At 36.9% G+C, this 17,933-nt stretch overlaps 1 protein-coding gene and 4 long non-coding RNA genes across 14 annotated transcripts in view; 2 read left to right on the top strand and 3 right to left on the bottom strand.

The window, feature by feature from the left end:
• Positions 1–329: 329 nt before the first annotated feature.
• On the top strand, positions 330–1,223 carry LOC138126646 (uncharacterized). The gene is made up of 2 exons (XR_011157893.1): positions 330–402; positions 464–1,223. It is a non-coding gene; the product is annotated as an uncharacterized lncRNA (long non-coding RNA).
• An 84-nt stretch (positions 1,224–1,307) lies between these two features.
• On the bottom strand, positions 1,308–3,800 carry LOC138126644 (uncharacterized). Of its 2 annotated transcripts, XR_011157891.1 has the most exons (3): positions 2,860–3,800; positions 1,978–2,805; positions 1,308–1,911 (listed from the first exon to the last, which is right to left on the bottom strand). It is a non-coding gene; the product is annotated as an uncharacterized lncRNA (long non-coding RNA). The 2 variants fall into 2 exon arrangements; XR_011157890.1 differs by having other exon boundaries at positions 1,978–3,800.
• Positions 3,801–3,909: 109 nt separating this feature from the next.
• LOC138126643 (uncharacterized) lies at positions 3,910–5,007 on the top strand. Of its 2 annotated transcripts, XR_011157889.1 has the most exons (4): positions 3,910–4,210; positions 4,281–4,378; positions 4,434–4,817; positions 4,875–5,007. It is a non-coding gene; the product is annotated as an uncharacterized lncRNA (long non-coding RNA). The 2 variants fall into 2 exon arrangements; XR_011157888.1 differs by having other exon boundaries at positions 3,910–4,378.
• On the bottom strand, positions 4,990–5,660 carry LOC138126645 (uncharacterized). The gene is made up of 2 exons (XR_011157892.1): positions 5,526–5,660; positions 4,990–5,470 (listed from the first exon to the last, which is right to left on the bottom strand). It is a non-coding gene; the product is annotated as an uncharacterized lncRNA (long non-coding RNA).
• A 1,621-nt stretch (positions 5,661–7,281) lies between these two features.
• pdm3 (pou domain motif 3) overlaps positions 7,282–17,933 on the bottom strand; it is a 189,258-nt gene continuing 178,606 nt past the window's right edge. For 5 of the 8 annotated variants that reach the window (XM_069041023.1, XM_069041021.1, XM_069041022.1 and 2 more), the window contains 7 exons: positions 16,184–16,345; positions 15,347–15,814; positions 13,401–13,581; positions 13,191–13,247; positions 12,876–12,959; positions 7,720–7,871; positions 7,282–7,666 (listed from right to left, as the gene is read on the bottom strand). In XM_069041023.1, coding sequence (XP_068897124.1) covers positions 7,542–7,666; positions 7,720–7,871; positions 12,876–12,959; positions 13,191–13,247; positions 13,401–13,581; positions 15,347–15,814; positions 16,184–16,345 — 1,229 coding nt within the window. In that variant the 3' untranslated portion in view covers positions 7,282–7,541. The remainder of the gene's footprint in view (positions 7,667–7,719; positions 7,872–12,875; positions 12,960–13,190; positions 13,248–13,400; positions 13,582–15,346; positions 15,815–16,183; positions 16,346–17,933) is intronic. The other 3 variants (XM_069041024.1, XM_069041025.1, XM_069041026.1) reach the window with 3 other exon arrangements.

Raw genomic sequence — 17,933 nt, 5'->3', positions numbered from 1 at the left:
TTTGAGTGGAATAAGGAACTTCATTACCGGACGCATTGCATTACTCCACTCAGTGGGATAAGTGAGCTTCATTACCTCACTCAGTGGGATAAGTAAGTCATTATTCCACTGAGTGGTGTAATGAAACTGGCGGAAATAAATTAGATTTACCTTTTTTTTTTAATTCGGGGCGGTCTTAGATAAAATTTTGTACATAACACGTGGGCTAAGCATATTACAGAAAACTCGTGTGATTACAGATGAACTCGGGCTAACGCCCTCGTCATCTGCAATCTTCACACTCGAATCCTGTAATATTGCTTTTATCCCACTAATTGTGTAAATAACTATTAAATCTTAACCATCAAGGTGAAGATTACCACGTCGTAGTGGACCTGGAGACAGCAGAGATTCTTCTTAACGGTAAGTAACTACCACAGCATGTTTGCAAATCTAATCGAATAAGTTTTGTCAATTATCATAGATCCTAATAAAGCAGAGCAATTCATAAAGGACTTCGTATCACAAACTAATAATAACAACGATATAACTGTGTGCGAGGTTGCTACTGAGGGTCCAGTAGACACAACAGATAATGAAACAAATGCCACTATTTGGAAAGGTAAAGGACGGCCCACAGCCAATGACGAGGAAGCAACCGCTATGTTATTAACGTTACGTGGAAAATATTCATCCAAATTTGAAGACAAAAAAACGATAAAATCCCAGATTTAGAACAAAATTGCTCAAGAGCTAGCAGAAGCAGGTTTCAATTGCGGAATCGGTAAGGAGGGTGGAGAACGTTGCAGGCAAAAATTTGCTAACCTACAGAAGCAATATTTAAACCACCTGAAACACGTCAAACGTACAGGGGAGGAAAAAAGGGACCCGCCACCTTTTTTTCTCAGAAATGCATGGTATTTTAGGATCAAAGGATAAAGTTGCTCCTACAAATTTACAAGATACAGAAGAGGCCAGTGAAAATGACAGTAGTACAGATACTGCAACAACCTCGACAACAACGTCTGCATCAGCAAATGCTATAAAAAATCGATTTTCATCTGTAAAACGTATGAAACGTGAGAGTGGAAGTGTGCTGGTTCTTAACCAAATGAAGAAGCAACACACTGAAAATCAAGATGAACGCAGGACAGAATTCAGTATCTTACAAAAGATTCTTGAAAAACAGATAGACCAAAGACAAGAGATGCTGAACTTATTCAAAGTAATGGTAGAGACCAAAATTGGCAAAAAGCGTCAACTGCCGTCCCCAAGTGATGAAAGTGATGATGAATAACTTGGATGCGTGCTTGTATTGAATACGAGTATTGTTATGTTTAAAAATGTTTATTTTTTTGTACTTACATCTAAGAATAAAGTATTATGTTTTTGGAATACTTTGTGATAATTATTGACAAGTGTAGGTCAGGTCAAGTCCTGTACCCATGTATTAAGTCAAAGCCAGTGTAAAAATGAATCCTTTCACAGGAGTCTTGCAATTCTATCTCTCTTCTGTTTCCCTAGTCTTGTTTGTTCCATATCATTGTTCCTAATAATAAGTCTTTCGAGTGGTTCACGAAAAAGTTCTCCATCCCATTCATCATTATTTAAATAAGAAAAATTATGCAAAACACATGCAGCTGTTGCTATTTCAATGCTTTTACTAATGCAGTATGTATTTATAAACTGAAGTCTTCTCCAGCGGCCTGTGAGTATTCCAAAACAGTTTTCAATTACTACTCGATCAGAACTTAGAATATTATTGTGCCGTTTTTCTGTTCTTCCTAAATTAGCATTCTGACGATAAGGTGTCATTAGCCATGGCCTTATGGGAAATGCACTATCGCCAATAAGATGATACTCTTCATCAGGAAAGTAATACTCTGTACCATGTCTTTCAATATTTTGCACAAATGTGGAATTAAAAAAAACCTGCAAGGGAAACCCTGAGACTTACAGAATTGTGTTTTTACAAATTACTATTATTATTGTACATACTCGGGAATCATGGGCTGATCCAGGAAAACCAATAAAAGCATAGGTTAGAATTTTCTTTGCTGTACAAATTGCCATAATATTTATGGAATGGGACAAATACCTATCAACATAACTATCATGTTGATTTAAAGGCACTAGAATTTTACAGTGAGTTCCATCCAGAGCTCCAATGGCACCTAAGTAAAACACACAGTTATTTTGGTAGGTAAGTGCATAAACAAACTACCAGGATACTGTGCAAACCCATTTCGGATAGTTCCAAATTCTTCTTCGGTTCTTGGCCAAATGATGTATTTATGTTTTAACTTAACTATTAAATACAATAAGAAATTAACAATCTTCATTACTGCGGATGCCGATATGCAAAATCGATCACCAATATAAATTAATGAATCTTGTGTAGCCATATAATATACAAACACTAAAGTTGATTTTTCAGGTAATACAGGGTAATTTCCACCCATATACTTCTTTTTTAATAGCTCATGAGTGTCGTTCTCCATGATAATACGAACCAATTTCTCAAACGTTTGTTTTTTCAAACGAAATAGATCAGAAAAGGTATTTTCATGATATTTAATTAACCACTGACGGTCTTCAGATTTTGGTTTCCAGTAAACTTCTCTTATGGTCCGTAACAGCATCCAATTTACTTCATATTCGTGCATGAAGGATAAATACCAAACAATTAATTCCTCAGTTCCACAGTCAAAAAATACACAATTCAACATCTCGATCCACATAAGTTCATTCATTTTATAACCTCACTCCTGCGACTTTTGTATGTCATCACTAACCGGATAACCGTTAACTGACGTTTTCGCGAATCTGTTTAATTAAAATGAATTTAGAAGTGGGGAGAGTTACCAGTTCTAACCTTACTGACTGACCAGGTTAGTCGCGAAAAATCGCTTAGTGTCTTATGGGAGCCTTCCTCTCTCTCTTATACTCTTTGATTCCTACCATTTAGCATCTTTTTGCTTTCGAATTAGTCACAATCATATTAGCGTAATTGTAAATGAGATGCTAGGATTGTTACATCAAAGCCTATGAGAAGAATACTTACAATTTCCGGACAGTAAAAACTTTGAAAAATTGGCAGCTGAATACTACAGAGAGAAAAAGTTTCCAAAGTGCATAGGTGCCATCGACGGCAAACATGTTAGAATACGCAAACCATTTCATGGAGGAACATTGTATTACAATTACAAACATTATAATTCAATAATATTATTAGTCATTGTGGATATGAAATATGATTTTCTAATGATTGATGTTGGTAGCTACGACAAAAATAATGACGGTGGCGCATTTGAACATAGACAACAATCCCTTACTGGCAGACAAGGGTTTACAAAATGTTTGTGCAAAGGAAAGTGTACTTCGAAAAAATGCAAAGCTTCAGAGCCTTTTATGCAATTCAAAAGTAATTAAATAAATTAAATGTAACTTTAAACATTTCATTATATTTGACTATTATGTACTTGTTTATAAAGGAAATTACCTGGAATCTGGAGTAGGAAGTCGATTTTAAAAAACTTGCAAAACAAAAGAAACGCCTGGGCAAGCTTGAAATAAGACTGTTATATTTGGAAATGGGCGAAGTTGTAACTTCATGTAAAAATAAAATTGTTAAGACCATTTTCAAGAACAAACAGGTATAGTAAAAATCTGTTTGTGATTAATTACTGTTTATAAATATTTGTCTAATCACTATTTTTCTCTTATTATTTTTACATGTAGTTTCTAAGAACATACTTAATCATTCTACCATATTAATTTCACATTCTCCAAAGTAGCGAAGTTACAGTGTATACAGAGTGATCAACAAGAATCCAAATCAGAGCAAGCGTTGCAAATTATCGGTCACGTCGTAGCAAAATCATATGCACATAAGCGGTCAAAACATGGGCGTATACAATTTATGGTCTCAAACGCTACTTAATAAAAATGATACTTTATGAATTTTAGACGTTGAAATTATAATTGTGCATTTTATTATTATTATAAGATAAGGGAAACAATTTATAAGATTAACAAGAGCAACATTTTACATTTGTAAGAGTAAGTTAATTATCATCTTTATTGCCAAACGCGATGCTACTGGTACGGAGATGCTTCGTTGAAATGTCACATTTCAAAATTCAAGGTTGTTGTTGTTGACAATTTAAGTGATTTAACCTAGAAAACAAATCTTCGATTTCGGCAAAGTTTACAGACGTTTATTGAAGTTGTAAGCAATAATTATCCCAGAATAAGTTGTAAAATGGGTTTTACCATTAAAGAGATGGCATTTTTATTAGATTATTTTCGAAAGAGGGTGAAACAAGAAAATGAAGACTGGCCTTACTTTGTACCCCCTTACACTGAAGAATTTTAAGCCAGATGTCCGAACCTGATGGTATTGGTTATCAACAAGTTTATCAATGTCTTAAAATTTTAGTGCCTAATTTTAGCAAATCATAACCCATCATTAAGAAGAAGTCAGGTCAGTTCTTAGTTCAAATTTTAGAAATGGTGCAAAATGTTCCACAAATTATCAAGGAACATCCCTCAACTTCCATAAGGCGTTTAAGACAACAAGTTAAATTGTGTTATAGCACTTATCAGAAATTTTTTAAGAAGGATATTAATTTGTTTCCCTTTGTGTGTTGCAAGAAATAAAACCCACACATTACCCTAAACAAATTGACAGCTTCATAAGGGTTTTTGAAATTATGAGAGGCAAGTTTGATTCTGTCTGGACCACAATGGAGAACATTTTGAGCAGTTTTTGTGAAAACTTATTTTTTGACCTTGGAGTAATTTAAATGTTTTAAACACTGCTAGAAAAGATACGAGTAAGTTCTCAATTACCCAAAATTTAGAGAATAATAACTTTTACACTTTTCTTACAGAAAACAACAAAACAAAGAATTGTGAAAAATAATTATTTTTAAAATTTTGTAACTCAAGATTGTGCCTTATGAAGGAATTTTGTGTAACTGTGTGTTTTTTCCTTAATCAATAATAAATAATAATTAATTATAACTTGCTTTTAAATCTATTATTCATGAATTACAAAAAATTTATAAAGGCAATTAATGATAGATTTTTGAGAGGTAGGCAACCAACAAAACGAGTGTCCACAGCAAGTAAATAAAAGCGGCTGATCCATGATAGAAATACGTTTCGATAAAACAAAAAATGAGGTAGCACTCTTGATTTGGTTTCTTGTTGATCACTCTGTACATTCTCTGGACAATATGGATACAATTTATAAATCATTATTTACAATCCACTTTTACATGAGTTGTAAGCAAATCTATACATGTTATGGGCAATGTGCACATTATCCCACTATGTAACTACACATTCCGTACTAGGAAAGATTTTACTTGATTCTGCTAACGTCTTAGTCTAACTATCTACTGCATTGAGATGTGTTGTCATGTACTGATCTGATGAATTTAAATTTTCAAACTTACCGTTTTCTGGTACAGTGCCTCCTAACCTACAAATACAAAATTTCTTATGCACATTATTTTTGTGAACAACCAACTACATACCAACGCCACTAAGTTGTCCTTTTGAAACAATATACAAGAAGGGTTGTTTAAAGGAAGAAACATTGAGAGAAATCACAAATTCCACATTAAAAAAATGAACAACCGGGAAACGTGAGACTTGAGACACCGGCGAGCGGCGACAGCGCACTGAGCGCACCTAGCGGAACGTCGTCGAAACATCAAATTCCGTTAATTTTAAATTTGAATTCATTAGAAATGACTTTTCATTTTGCAACGAGCTTTTGCCAGCGGCTTCGCTCATATTAATCTGAAATATAAAATGTTGTGGTTTTTAGTGTCATTATTAGGATAGTTGTCGTGCATGACCAGTCATATAGTAGTGAATAGAGGGATGCATAAATGTTTCAACCGATTTAATAAAATCAGAAGTGATTTTGGTTCAAGAACAACTTCTATACGAGTGATTGGCCGTTACTCCGCTCCTAGAGACGAACCACCATCATGTGGATCTTAGTCTGTGATTATACATATTTAATAATATAAGCTAGGCTATAAATTTTCACTGTATTTGTTCTTCACAGCCGCTCTAAAGCAGATTTTTTTAAACATTCAATATTAACTTGCCTTCAAAACTAACATCAAGTCGCATCTTATTTAAACCTTCTTTCTTTTGAGAATTTGACAGAAAAATGTAACCAGAATCACACTCTCAGCTTCTGAGGAAGATTTAGACAGTTTTGATTTCACTTTAGCTGTAATTTTTTTCATTTTAACCGAAAGCATTATTAAAAATCTAATAAAATGGGGCTGTTGCGCCCGAACAGAGGCAACCACCAATACATCCACGTGCACCACTGCCACTGCTGAAGATGGCATCTCTGCATACCGGTCTTGAATTGGAGGCACAAGAAGGATAGCTTCCGCAGACACATCACAATTCATATTTTATAGTCTAGTCCGACAGTTGTGAATCATATATTAATTACAGATATTTTGATAATTGGCAGGGTTTAGAAGGACACCTCTCCATAATAACATCAAAAGTCTACAAGAGTCAATGCAGATCCTCGTTGTGAACTATTGATACCTACTTTAATATAAAATAGTTTGAGTAGCATTGTTTCAAAAGTCATTTCAATTTTGAATGAAAGAAGCACTTATACATAATTGCATAATTTACAAAAAACTTCAAAGGCTTCATGGAAAAAACTGTATTTCATTTTCTTTACAAAATGGAGAGTTGAACGACGACACTGGCCCCAACTGGTGTTTACTTGGTCCAATTTCAGGACAAATATAAATGTTGTATCGATGTTATGTGATAAATTGATAACGCTTCTTTGTCTTGTGCGGTTTTGGAGAAATGAACGTGACTACCACAATGATTCTTTTATTCTGCGTACATCTACAATACGAACAAGTACAATTGTCATCCACATAACTTATTATATCAGAATCACTAGAATTAATTCACAATAATTTCTACTCTGACACAGACTTTAGTAAAGTTATTTACTAAAATTAATCCTTCATAATCCTATTTACAACATTTATCACTTATGTACTAATAGGAACTTTGGTTTCATTCGGAGTCGCCCCCTACTAAATAATATTATTTGTGTAAATGACTTTGAGATCAAATCGTTCCGATATTTAGAGAGAAGTTTATTTTCCGTAAAATTTTGGTCATTTACTCTGAACTTACACTGTTAAGAATCGGATATGTCTCGTTAACTCTTAATAATATCGTATACTTGCAACACCACTACTCGAAGGGATGTGGAAATAAAAGCAGTCATCTTGAATCAGTTTATTACAATCAGGATAATTTAAAATAATAATTTAAGTGCTCGCCTCAGTTTCGGTGCATTTCCGGCCAACTTCAATAAATAATTCATTAAAAAATGAGTATTGTGGCATCTTTGAATCGTCGAATCTTACAACATACCATCACACAATAACAACAATCCTTGAATTTTTTACACGATTATTTACAAAAATTGATTGTATACGATTATTTACACTTGAACTGTTTATAGTCAGATCACAGACGTTTTACACCATTCCTTTCGACATCATCCGAACGGTGTTTTTCAATGCCTGTCTCTTGTTGCAGAACCATATTCGTATCACCTCCCTTTCGTAGCCCAGCTGGTGGGCCAATCCGGTGATCTCCGTCCCTGCACGAAAAAAAAACAAGTCAAACTCTCCCCTCGCTACATCTCCGCCTTACCTGAAGGGTGTGTGTTCCTCTCGAAGTGGGCGTTCAGGAGTTCCAACGCCTGGGGGGTGAACGATGTTCTCCGCTTTCGCTTCTTCGACGGTTCTATGCCGATGAAGTCGGTCAAGTGGTTTTGGCCACTCTTGTATCTGGAATTAAACAAACTTTTATTAATCGATAACTGAATGACTCTTACGGCAGCTTCGATCAATTCGAAACGTTATTCAATTTAGAATATTGCAAACATTGATGGCGAACCGTAAATGAGCGAAAGAACGCACAAAATAAATAGCACCGCTACCCTCTTTCTTATTTTAGTTAATATGTTTCAACAGTAGTGAGGATGTTCGAAATAAACTCTGCACAAAAAGGATGACATCTAGAGATCTAGATGGGTAGGTACGTTCAAATTGCAAAAAAGAATCTTTAAATATTTTAGCTACAAATTGCACCTTTTAGAATTAATATTATTTGGTTAACATTTACAAACAAGCTTGTCTCTTCTTTATTAATTACTAGAGCACCAGAAGAAACAGTTTGTTAATCTTCTAGGGGGTCTACAGTTGAGAAATATAAACGCAAAATTGAAAACCAAGACTGCTAGAACGCTTCTATGGCTCCAAAATGCTTAAAATGAGAATGCTAGTTCTCGAGAATTTTTCTTTCTCCAGATTGGTTAAAATTGTGTATTTAAGTACTAATAATGTGTGGGGTAAACTGAACAGCTCACCATTTTCTTTGGTGTTCAAATGCAAAGACTTGGTGATGTAGCAAGACAAATAGTGAAAGCTTACGTAAGCAGGATACACCAAGGAAGCTACCATAAATGCTCAAATAAAGCCAAATGTGAAAATTTTTGCCCACGATGTTTTAGTGTTCTTGTTAAAATGCTAACAGTATTTTCAACACTTTATATCCCTTTGTTGCTTATTCTTGAATGTTGTTGTGATCAATCGTAAACCAGATAAACCCAAATCACGGTCCATATCAGTATTACGCTGTCGCTAACTATAGTTGAGCGGCGAACCACTGGAGTAGTCACGAGGTGTTCACGTGATAGTTCGTAGCGACGAAAATCCTGATTTATACTGCCTCGCCAAATTTGAGTTTTAAATCTTACTACTTAATTTCGACTGTGTGCATTGGCGCTGCATGGTGCTTTTTAACGCTCGCCCTTTAACCAATAGGAAACCATCCCCCGAAAATCATGTGAAGATCACGCCAGTTTATTACTCCAATGAATCGCCGCGCCAGCTGTAGTGGAGGTAAATTATTAAATATCCACAAACTGGGAGAGTAAGAGTAGCTTCCCAAGACCTTATAATGAGATGAATGTTTGATGTAGGTATTTGTAGAAGACGATCATTTGGTCTTCAGCCAAGAGCAAAGGGCACGATAATAGTTTGACCGGCAGAAGACAGGTGTGAGGATGATTAGACGAGCAGAAGGGGAAAAAAAAATCCATTCCCGTAACAATTCTTGTTACAAATATTTCTGAAAGACTTGCTTGGAAGTTGAACCAAGGAGTAACATGAGATAGGTTTTTTCTTTGTATCAGTTTCCACAGCTTGCGCAAATTTGCTTGCTCAAACAGATCTGGAATGTTATAATGTTCTTACGTTCTCTCGGTCTTGATTTAGTGTAAAATACTCGTCGTATTTTCAAAGCTTTCCTTTCCAAGCAATGCAGCTTATCGTTATTATTTATTAATTATTATAAATAGAAAATGGCAGTTCTGTAATTAATCAAGGAACAGCAAATTTTTTGCGCCTTCTATATTTAAGTGGTATTTGATGCTGATCACATTCTTGTGAGCAGATAAAGATAATCCACTTTCTGAACGAAACGTGTCTCGCTATTCGGGTGCTGCAACCATCTCCTCCATCTGTTGAACATTTCTTTCTAGTCTGACAGTGTTTTCCACTGAGGAAGCAGAAAAACATCTAAATAAATCGTTTCGGTGAAGCAAACTGAATGTGAAAACTTTAAGTGAAATGTTCTTGATTAGTGAATCAAGCTGATGAAGGTGAAGTAATATCTGCGTTGTTGTCGTAAAGTAATATGTTCTAATCGGTCATTATTCTTTTTTTGGTTACGGATGTACCTTCTAATCGATTTAGAAAATTATCATAACATTTTCTTTTGATGGTGCAAACCCTTTTCTAGAGATAGAATCCTTTATTTTGCCCTACCGGCTTTCCGATTCCTGATTACATTTTCTCTAAACATAACACAGCAATTTCAAAAAAATTAAAATAAACAGTTTTATTGCTATCCCCCACTCCTTTCCTTCTCTGTTCTTTCACTTCCCTTCGCTTCTTCAAAGCTATTTCGAGATGGTCTGACTCTGGTCTCTCTCCTATTCCGAATTCTTCCACTCTTTCCCATGCTTCTTCGTTCACTACTCTGTAATCTATTGTTGTTTCCCCCCTTCTTCGTCCTCTTGTTTGTTCCCGTTCAACACTTCCCATGCATTTTTTTTCGATCAATTCCATCAGTCTCTTCCCTTCTAAATTTTCCACCTTGTTTTTGGATTTTCTTTTCCCATCCCCCTTTCCTCTTCCCCATTTCTTGCTCCTTTTTCTCCTATTCTCCCGTTGAAGTCCCCTGCCAATGAGCTTACATTCTTCCCTGTTTTCTTTCATTGCGTCTTCGACACGTGTTCTTATTGTCTTCACCTCTTTACTGTATATTGTCATTATTTTCCACCATTTATTGCCTATATTAACTTTTCTTTCCATGCATCTTTCTTCTTCTCCCTTTTCTTGTCACTTTTCTTTAATCCCCTATTTCACGCCTGTTATTATTCCCCCGGTTGGCCTATATAAACCATTCCCCGTTGATCTGTATCTTCCTGTGTCCTATTTTCACCCTATTTTCTCTATCTCTCTCCTCTCTAGCCACCTCTCTTAACTTCTTGTGTGGTTTCCTTTCTTTCTTTGTCAAATCGTGGTCTATACAGGGTGATTTACGAGGAATAATGAGCCCGACGGAATAGAAAATGCAACCCACAATACATTGCAACAAAAAGCCGGACATCGAAGCGGTAAATGTCCGGGTTTTTCTCCTGATGAATTGCGGGTTGCATTTTCTATTCCGTGGGGCTGTATAACGGGCGACTATTAAAATTTTCACTTGGAGTTGGCTTTGAACGAGTTTTTATTTTTTCTGTTACTTTAGACACACGCAAGAACGAACGACAAATGTCAGTCAGTACAATTGAAACATAACCTATAAATGAGAAAAAACATTTATTGAAATGTCAAACTTGTCAGTGTCTAAGGTGCAATGGAAAACAAAGAATAATCCATAGCCAACCCTAAGTGAAAATTTTAATAGTCACCCGTTACGTCTTTTCACCTTTCTTCTTCTGCTGCCAACTTTCTATTTTTGCCAGCATCATCTTATCTTTATTTATTCTAAATACTTCCTTTACGTTCACTTTCACCCCTATCTACCTTTCTAACCATTGTTCCACCTCCCTCTCTTTATTCCCTCGTATTCCCCTTATTCCGGTTATTATAACATTATTCTGTCTCTGCCTCCTCCACCTGCCATTTTTCTTCTCTTTCTCTCATCTCCTCTCTCACTGCCGTTAATTCTTTCCTTCGATACCCTTCTCCTCTCTCACTGCCGCTAATTCCTTTCTTAGTACTTTGTTCTCCTCTCTTATTCTCTCCGTATCCTTTCTTATCTCTCTAATCATGCTTTTCATCTCATTATCCATTTCCTATCTTTATTTCTTTCTTCGCTTCTACTTGGACATCTTCCCGTTCTGGAACTCTTTCTGAATGGGGTCGTACCTTCTTCAGACGTCCTACCCTCTTCTCTTTCTCTCTTGCTGCTTTTTTCCTTACTCTCGGCGATTTCGGCATGCCCTCTCTTTCTCGCCCGCTGCCTTCTGCTTATCACCTCTCATTCGCTCGTTGCTGTTTACGTTAGTAATCTCTGCACTTTTTTGTTAGACACCTTTTTACTAGACACGTCTGCTAACTCTCGCTGCCAGACCAGGAATCCTTTCAAACTTTTTTCTATTCTTCTGGAGTTCCAGAAACTTTCTTCTATAACTTTTTTGGCAGAAGGAACCATCTTTATCTTCGATGGAAAACGAGAATTCGCGTTTTACTTTTGATGCTTCTCCTCAGTCGTTCGTTCTTGTAAAAATTGTGAGTAATATTCGCCACTTTAATTTGTACTTTATTTATCATATTTATTTTTTCTCTAGAATCTCAAATTTTGTAAATATAGATATTTGTTTAGTGATATATAAATCAATAATTTTACCACACTTTGATTTTTGTGCCTCTGTTTTGTATCTAATGGATAAAACAAAAGTTGGTGTATTACAAAAATTACAGAATAGAGGCATGAGAATAATACTTAAATGTAATAAATATACACCTATTCGACTCATGCTCAGCACTCTACAGTGGATGTCAGTGGAACAAAGATTGTATTATATGTCAATGATTTTTATGTTTAAGATGGTACATAACATGTTACCGGCATATTTTAAATGTCTTATTAAATTCAATTGTCAAGTTCATCGGTACTCAACTAGAGACAAGCTTGATTTAAACATAACTAAAGTCATGTTGAGCCGAACAATGAACTCAATTTTCTACAAAGGAATGAAAGAATACAATGAATTGCCGATGAATTTGAAAATTTTAGGCAATGTAGGTGAGTTTAAAAGACAATTATCCAGATACATGCAATTTTAGAGCATAGTTGTAGATGAATAATGGTAACTAAATATTGTAAAAAGTATATTGTATCGAGACAATAATAATAAAGTTCTTCTTCTTCTTCTTCTTCTTCATATTCAGAACAAGAACTTCTCAAGAAGAAGTGTCAGAAAGCGTTACTTTGAACTAAGACAACTCGATGAAAGGGTTCAAAGATACAGACTATATTGGTCGGAATCGCTGAAGCTAAATTCAACTGTTCAAGTCTCTTGGTGTTAAAATGTTATTTTTGGCGTAGAAAATCAATTAAAGTCAAGCAAAATTCAGTAGTTTGTAATTATCGAAGCTGTTGCAAATGTTTGTGAATCAACTAGATCAGATTTGTTAAAGAATTAAAGAAAAATTGTAGCAATTGTAGCCAGCAATGTTCGGTTGCCAATTTTTTTGCAAGGGTGAAGTGAACAAAAAAATGGTACCAACCTTTCTTCGGCTTCCTTCATCCACCTCTCCAAGACGGGTTTAATCTTTTGGGCGCTCTTTGGTGTAATGTCTAACTTTTCAAACCTACAACAAACAAACAGTCCAGATGAGAACTCGATTTGTGTAAATTTCGATTTTGCGACGGCTTTTGGCACAGGACACTGACATACTATAATGAAAAAAAGTGGAAAACGTGTAAGAACGCAAATCGGTCGATGATGCCAGTGCCCTGGCGCAAATCCCACAGACACAACTGACTAAAACTTATCCTTAAGAGACTACTCAACAACCATCTTGACAGATAGATAAACGTACATCGCTTGCTGCTGTGACGAAAGTTGCGCGGCTGCAAACATCTGAGACGCCAGGGCACTGGGAACAAACCAAGGAATTACTTACGTCATACACTGTTGTGGAACAAACGCAACCACGACAGATCCGGCGGACTCAGCTCGGGTCGATGCGCTTGCTCCACAACGGTCGGTATGCACAGGTCCTGGCTTTGATTTGAACTGGAGGGCATACCTGCATATCGCGCTCTGGCTGTAAGCAGGGCCCTCGGTCACGCTGAGGGCTTGGCCTACTTGGGTCTGAGTGAGTCCCAGAGATAGTCTACGAAGTTTGAACGCTTTGGCGAAGTCTTTGATTTCGTCTAGGTTTATGCCGTCTACCACGTTACTGCTGGTCTGGTTAATCGTCGGCTGGTCTACAAACAGAATTTTACTCTCAACACCCAGTCCTGTCAAAGAAGATGTGTAGACAGTTGCGCAATCGAACGAAAGAGGACGCCGCTTGGCTCTCTATTCACCAACTCCTTGTTTATTCGCTCCTCTAGTTCCGTCAGCTCAAGTTTCTAAGCCCCGCACAAAACAAATACTTTCAATAATAACAATTTATTATTTATCAAATTGAGCAATCGAGTTATTTATGTTGGTGATCTTTTATTATGGTAATAACGGCTTTAGTGTCTCTCTATTGGCTTAATTAATACGACTGCAGATGATAAAATGATTAATTGTGGAATATTGTTATATCGCGAAACGAAATTGCTCTTTAATTATTATTAATGCTTTTTACGTAACTTAATTAATTGATGATTAAATAAATTACGTGGCTACAAATTTTTATTGCATTTGCCGGCGGTAATTACCTAATTCCTTCGATGGAAATGGCATTGCGTAAGCTCGTTACTGAGGCATGTACGAATTGCGTTGCAGTAAAATTTTACTCCGCTTTAAACGAAAGAAAAACAGAGAAAGAACGATGCTGCAAGGACTATTTTCAAAAACTAATCTTTTACTTGTCAGAAGCTACAAATATTTTTGAAAAACGGGCGACTAAAAGATTTTGAAACTTGATTTCAGTTGTTCTTGAGCCTCAGAAAAGCAAAGAAGATACAGGATTTATCTGTTTTGCTCCTCACGACACTTTTTTCTCGGAAGCACAAGAGAAAGGGTAAAAAACTCTCTGAGGAAGAGACAGGTGCGGTCGTCTAATTCCAAAATGAATAAAAAGAAAGAGGAAGGAAGAGATTGCTGCTTGTGGACTAGGTTGAAGAGATGCTATTGGGTACTTTGAGAAACGCACAAATAACAAGCAAAGTGTGCATCAAGCGAGGATAAAGAAGTCTTATAACTGGTGGAGGCGGAGGAGGAGGAGGATTGCCCAAAGAGCCAAAGAGATATATCTTAAAGACTTTGAAGAAGATGTGAATAGCAGGTTGTGATGATGTGAAGAAAACGTACATTGTTGGGGAGAAGGAACTTAGAAGAAACCTCAGATGAAGTGGTAGATCCTCCTACCACAGATTTCATTCTAACACTTAAAAATTCAAAAGGGAAAATTAAAGACGTTCGTTTAGAACTTAACGAACGGGGGATGGGGTACAGCTTGTACTGCGGAGGAACTCTAGGAGTAGGAGGATCCACCTTGGCACCCACAGCCAAGTGCCAAATGCCTTGACACACTCGTAATACTGGCAGAACACACAAAAGAGAGAATCTGGAGTATCCAGGACAGAGAAGAAAATTAAAGGGAAAGTCATCTAACAAAAAAGGGGTCTAATAGGATCAGAATCCACTTGAAGGATACCGTACAAGACCGTGGGAAGTGGTAAAGGACCTAGTGGCAAAGAAGCACCGGGACTGTTGGAGGAGTGTTTCTGGACAGAAGCAGTCGGTTGAGAACCCGCCTAAGAAAAACATGGAGGAACTTCTACTATTCCAAGAAGCACCTCAACGCGATTGGGATGACAGAAGATCCCTTCTATAGATTGTGCGATGAGCAGCACCTGCACTTTGGCAGTTCGCTGATGGAGTCAGCAACGCTTGGGCTAACTCACGACAATAATTAGAACTTAGCGACTGTTTCTAAGAGCTTACCAAAAATAACAAAGTAATTTCGTATAAAAGTCTCGAGAAAAAAATGGCAAAACAACAGAGGCCCGCACAGCACCCCTGTGGTACACCTACTTGGCGAGTCGACCAACAGATCCGCAGTCGAGCTGTCCGTACAATTCGGCGACAGCGACGACGGCGACCTCTTCAGGTTCTGACTAGGTACTGGTCCCGCCGACGTGGTGATGGTGATCTCTCCGTTTGTGCTCGACATCCGGTTCATGGGACTGACGTTGGGCGGCGACGGGTTCCGCGATATCGACTGTTGGTGGTGCAGCTTCGAGTCCGCGTAGCTGCTCGTGATCATGGGGTTTCTGTGGGGCGGCGTCGACTGGGACGTCGGAGTCGTGAGTAACGTCGGCGCCGTGGAGAGAAGAGGTTGCGCCAGCGGGTTCAGCAAGGGCGCGGGGTTCGTCGTGTGCGGGTTGCTCAGCATCTGGGGCATCGTTTGGAGGAGCTGCTGCGGCGAGCCGTTGGACAGGAGGTGCGACAGAGAGGCTGGGTTGAGGAGGCCCGGGCCGATGCTGCCGTTTGTCGTGGGTACTGCAAAAAAAAAAGAATGAAGAATGCCAAGTTGGGACATTGTGGAAAGTGGCGTGCCCCAAGGAGGTATAGTAACACCGCTTTTGTTACAGTATATACTCGAACTTGTAAATAAAATTGGAGGTTTATTTAAATTTTAATTTCATTTAGTATCTTACTTCCATTTCACACTATTTGTTGAAAACATTTTTTTTCAGATATAATTCTCTTGGAGTGGACGTGTTTTAGCCCGCTTGTAATCAGCTTCTGTGAGCGAGTTTCCTTCGCAATCGCCAGTTTCCATAATGACGAAATAGTAATAAGACCTTAATGTAAAGACCAAATAATCTAATTTAGCTAAAACGCTTCCTTGTGTGGATCTGAACTCACCGGCGTTTGTGGTGTTGTTGAGAAGGTTCGTTTGCGCCATCGCCTGGAGGTTGGCTAGAGACGTCGTAACCACCTGTCCATTATTTAAGGCTAAATTAACCATCTGATCGGAACTATTTACATGATTAACCGGAATTGTCAAGATTGTCTGAGTCGCTAAACCTGAAATCGAAAAATCAATTCTCAAATTGTTGTCGATGCGAATTCGATGGAATGCGCGGTTGTTGCCGATGAAGTAAACTGGTTAGATGTGGAAATTAAAATATTTTCACACCGGAAAATAAATTGTTCCAAGTTAATAGTTTTCATCGCCGCCAACAATAACCGCCATGCAAGAATTTCTCTAATTGTTATTTTTATTACTTTGGGTTCTCGCAAAATAACTGGTTGCTTGAAAATGAATCATGTTTAGTTTTAAGCGTCCTTGTGACTATAGTCAGAACGTTATAGATGTGGATTGGGGGCTACCAGGCAAAGTAACTAGGTATCGCTTGTTCAAATAAAATCCTGGGCTGAGAACACGTTGGAAAAATTAAACCGTTTAGAACAATGTAAAGTTTGAATTTCCCGCCGTTTATGTTTAATCGGGACACAATTGATCATGTTTGTTTTCAGCAAAGGGCCCTTAGCTATTTACTTCGAGAATAGGAATCGTTAAGATATTCTATTTTTAATGTAAAAAATTGCAAAGAAAGAATTTTTTGGCTCTAAATTTTAGGTTAGCTGTCAACATGCTCCAATTAATCTACGCTTTAAAAAAGCACAACATTTGACGGTTTCCATCGCCTTTTCAGCCGAGGATTTCATTTGAACGCGCGATATTTGGAATTTATAGTCTAATTTTTACCCTTTTGCGATGACGTCATTATCTAGTAACTTTACGTACTATGTTTGAGCTAGGATCAGAAACAATTTTGAATTGATCATAAATAACTATAAATGTGTCAAATTTGTTGACAATTGCTTCGAAAGGTTATGTTTGTAATCAATGTAATAAGTGAAAGAAATTAAAAATTGTCAAATTGACAGGAGCATAAAATAACCTCAAAGTGACCATCAATAAATAAACGTGCCTTTTTTTTGTTTTTTTTTCTGTTTCTGTCGTTTCAATAAAGAGAAAGCGAGGAAGGAAATCGTGACGTCACTTCAAAAGGGTAAAAATTGGACTATATGACAGATTTCTCACTAACGTACAGTTCAATCATAAGTTTTAAGCGACCTTGAGTTTGATAATCCACATTTAAAACGTTTTTACAATATACAGAATGTCTCAGCTAGTGTTGTGAGGTCCGGTAATTGACTTAGTCAATGACCCATTTGACCGGTCAATAATTGTCAATGACCTGACGTATTTGACCAGTCATTTTTAAAATTTAAATTTCCCGCTTATAATGTTGATGATTATAGGATATGATGACTGTTTGACTGATGAGATGAGGTTATGTTGGGTTGTCTGATTTCATTTACGTAGCTGCTGACAATGAAGAAATCGATTATGACAATAAATAAGTAGGTAAATTATGACAATGAAACATCTAAAACTTTAATAAAGATCATTGTGGAAAACGATTAAGCTTTTTACCTATTAGGAAGAAGTGGTTTTTGTTTTTCAATCGTTTTTGTGTGTTCTTAACATGACATAAAATATATTTTCATAAGATATTTACCTACTTTTTTAAATTCTAAACGAATGCTTAAGTATTTTAAAAGAAACTAAAAAACTGAAAATACACACACAGAGTTGTGTTTT

Source organism: Tenebrio molitor, chromosome 3 (genome assembly GCF_963966145.1).
Source record: "Tenebrio molitor chromosome 3, icTenMoli1.1, whole genome shotgun sequence".
Taxonomy (NCBI): Eukaryota; Metazoa; Arthropoda; class Insecta; order Coleoptera; family Tenebrionidae; genus Tenebrio; species Tenebrio molitor.
The sequence above is the reverse complement of the archived record's forward strand: the minus strand, read 5'-3'. Positions and strand labels throughout refer to the sequence as shown.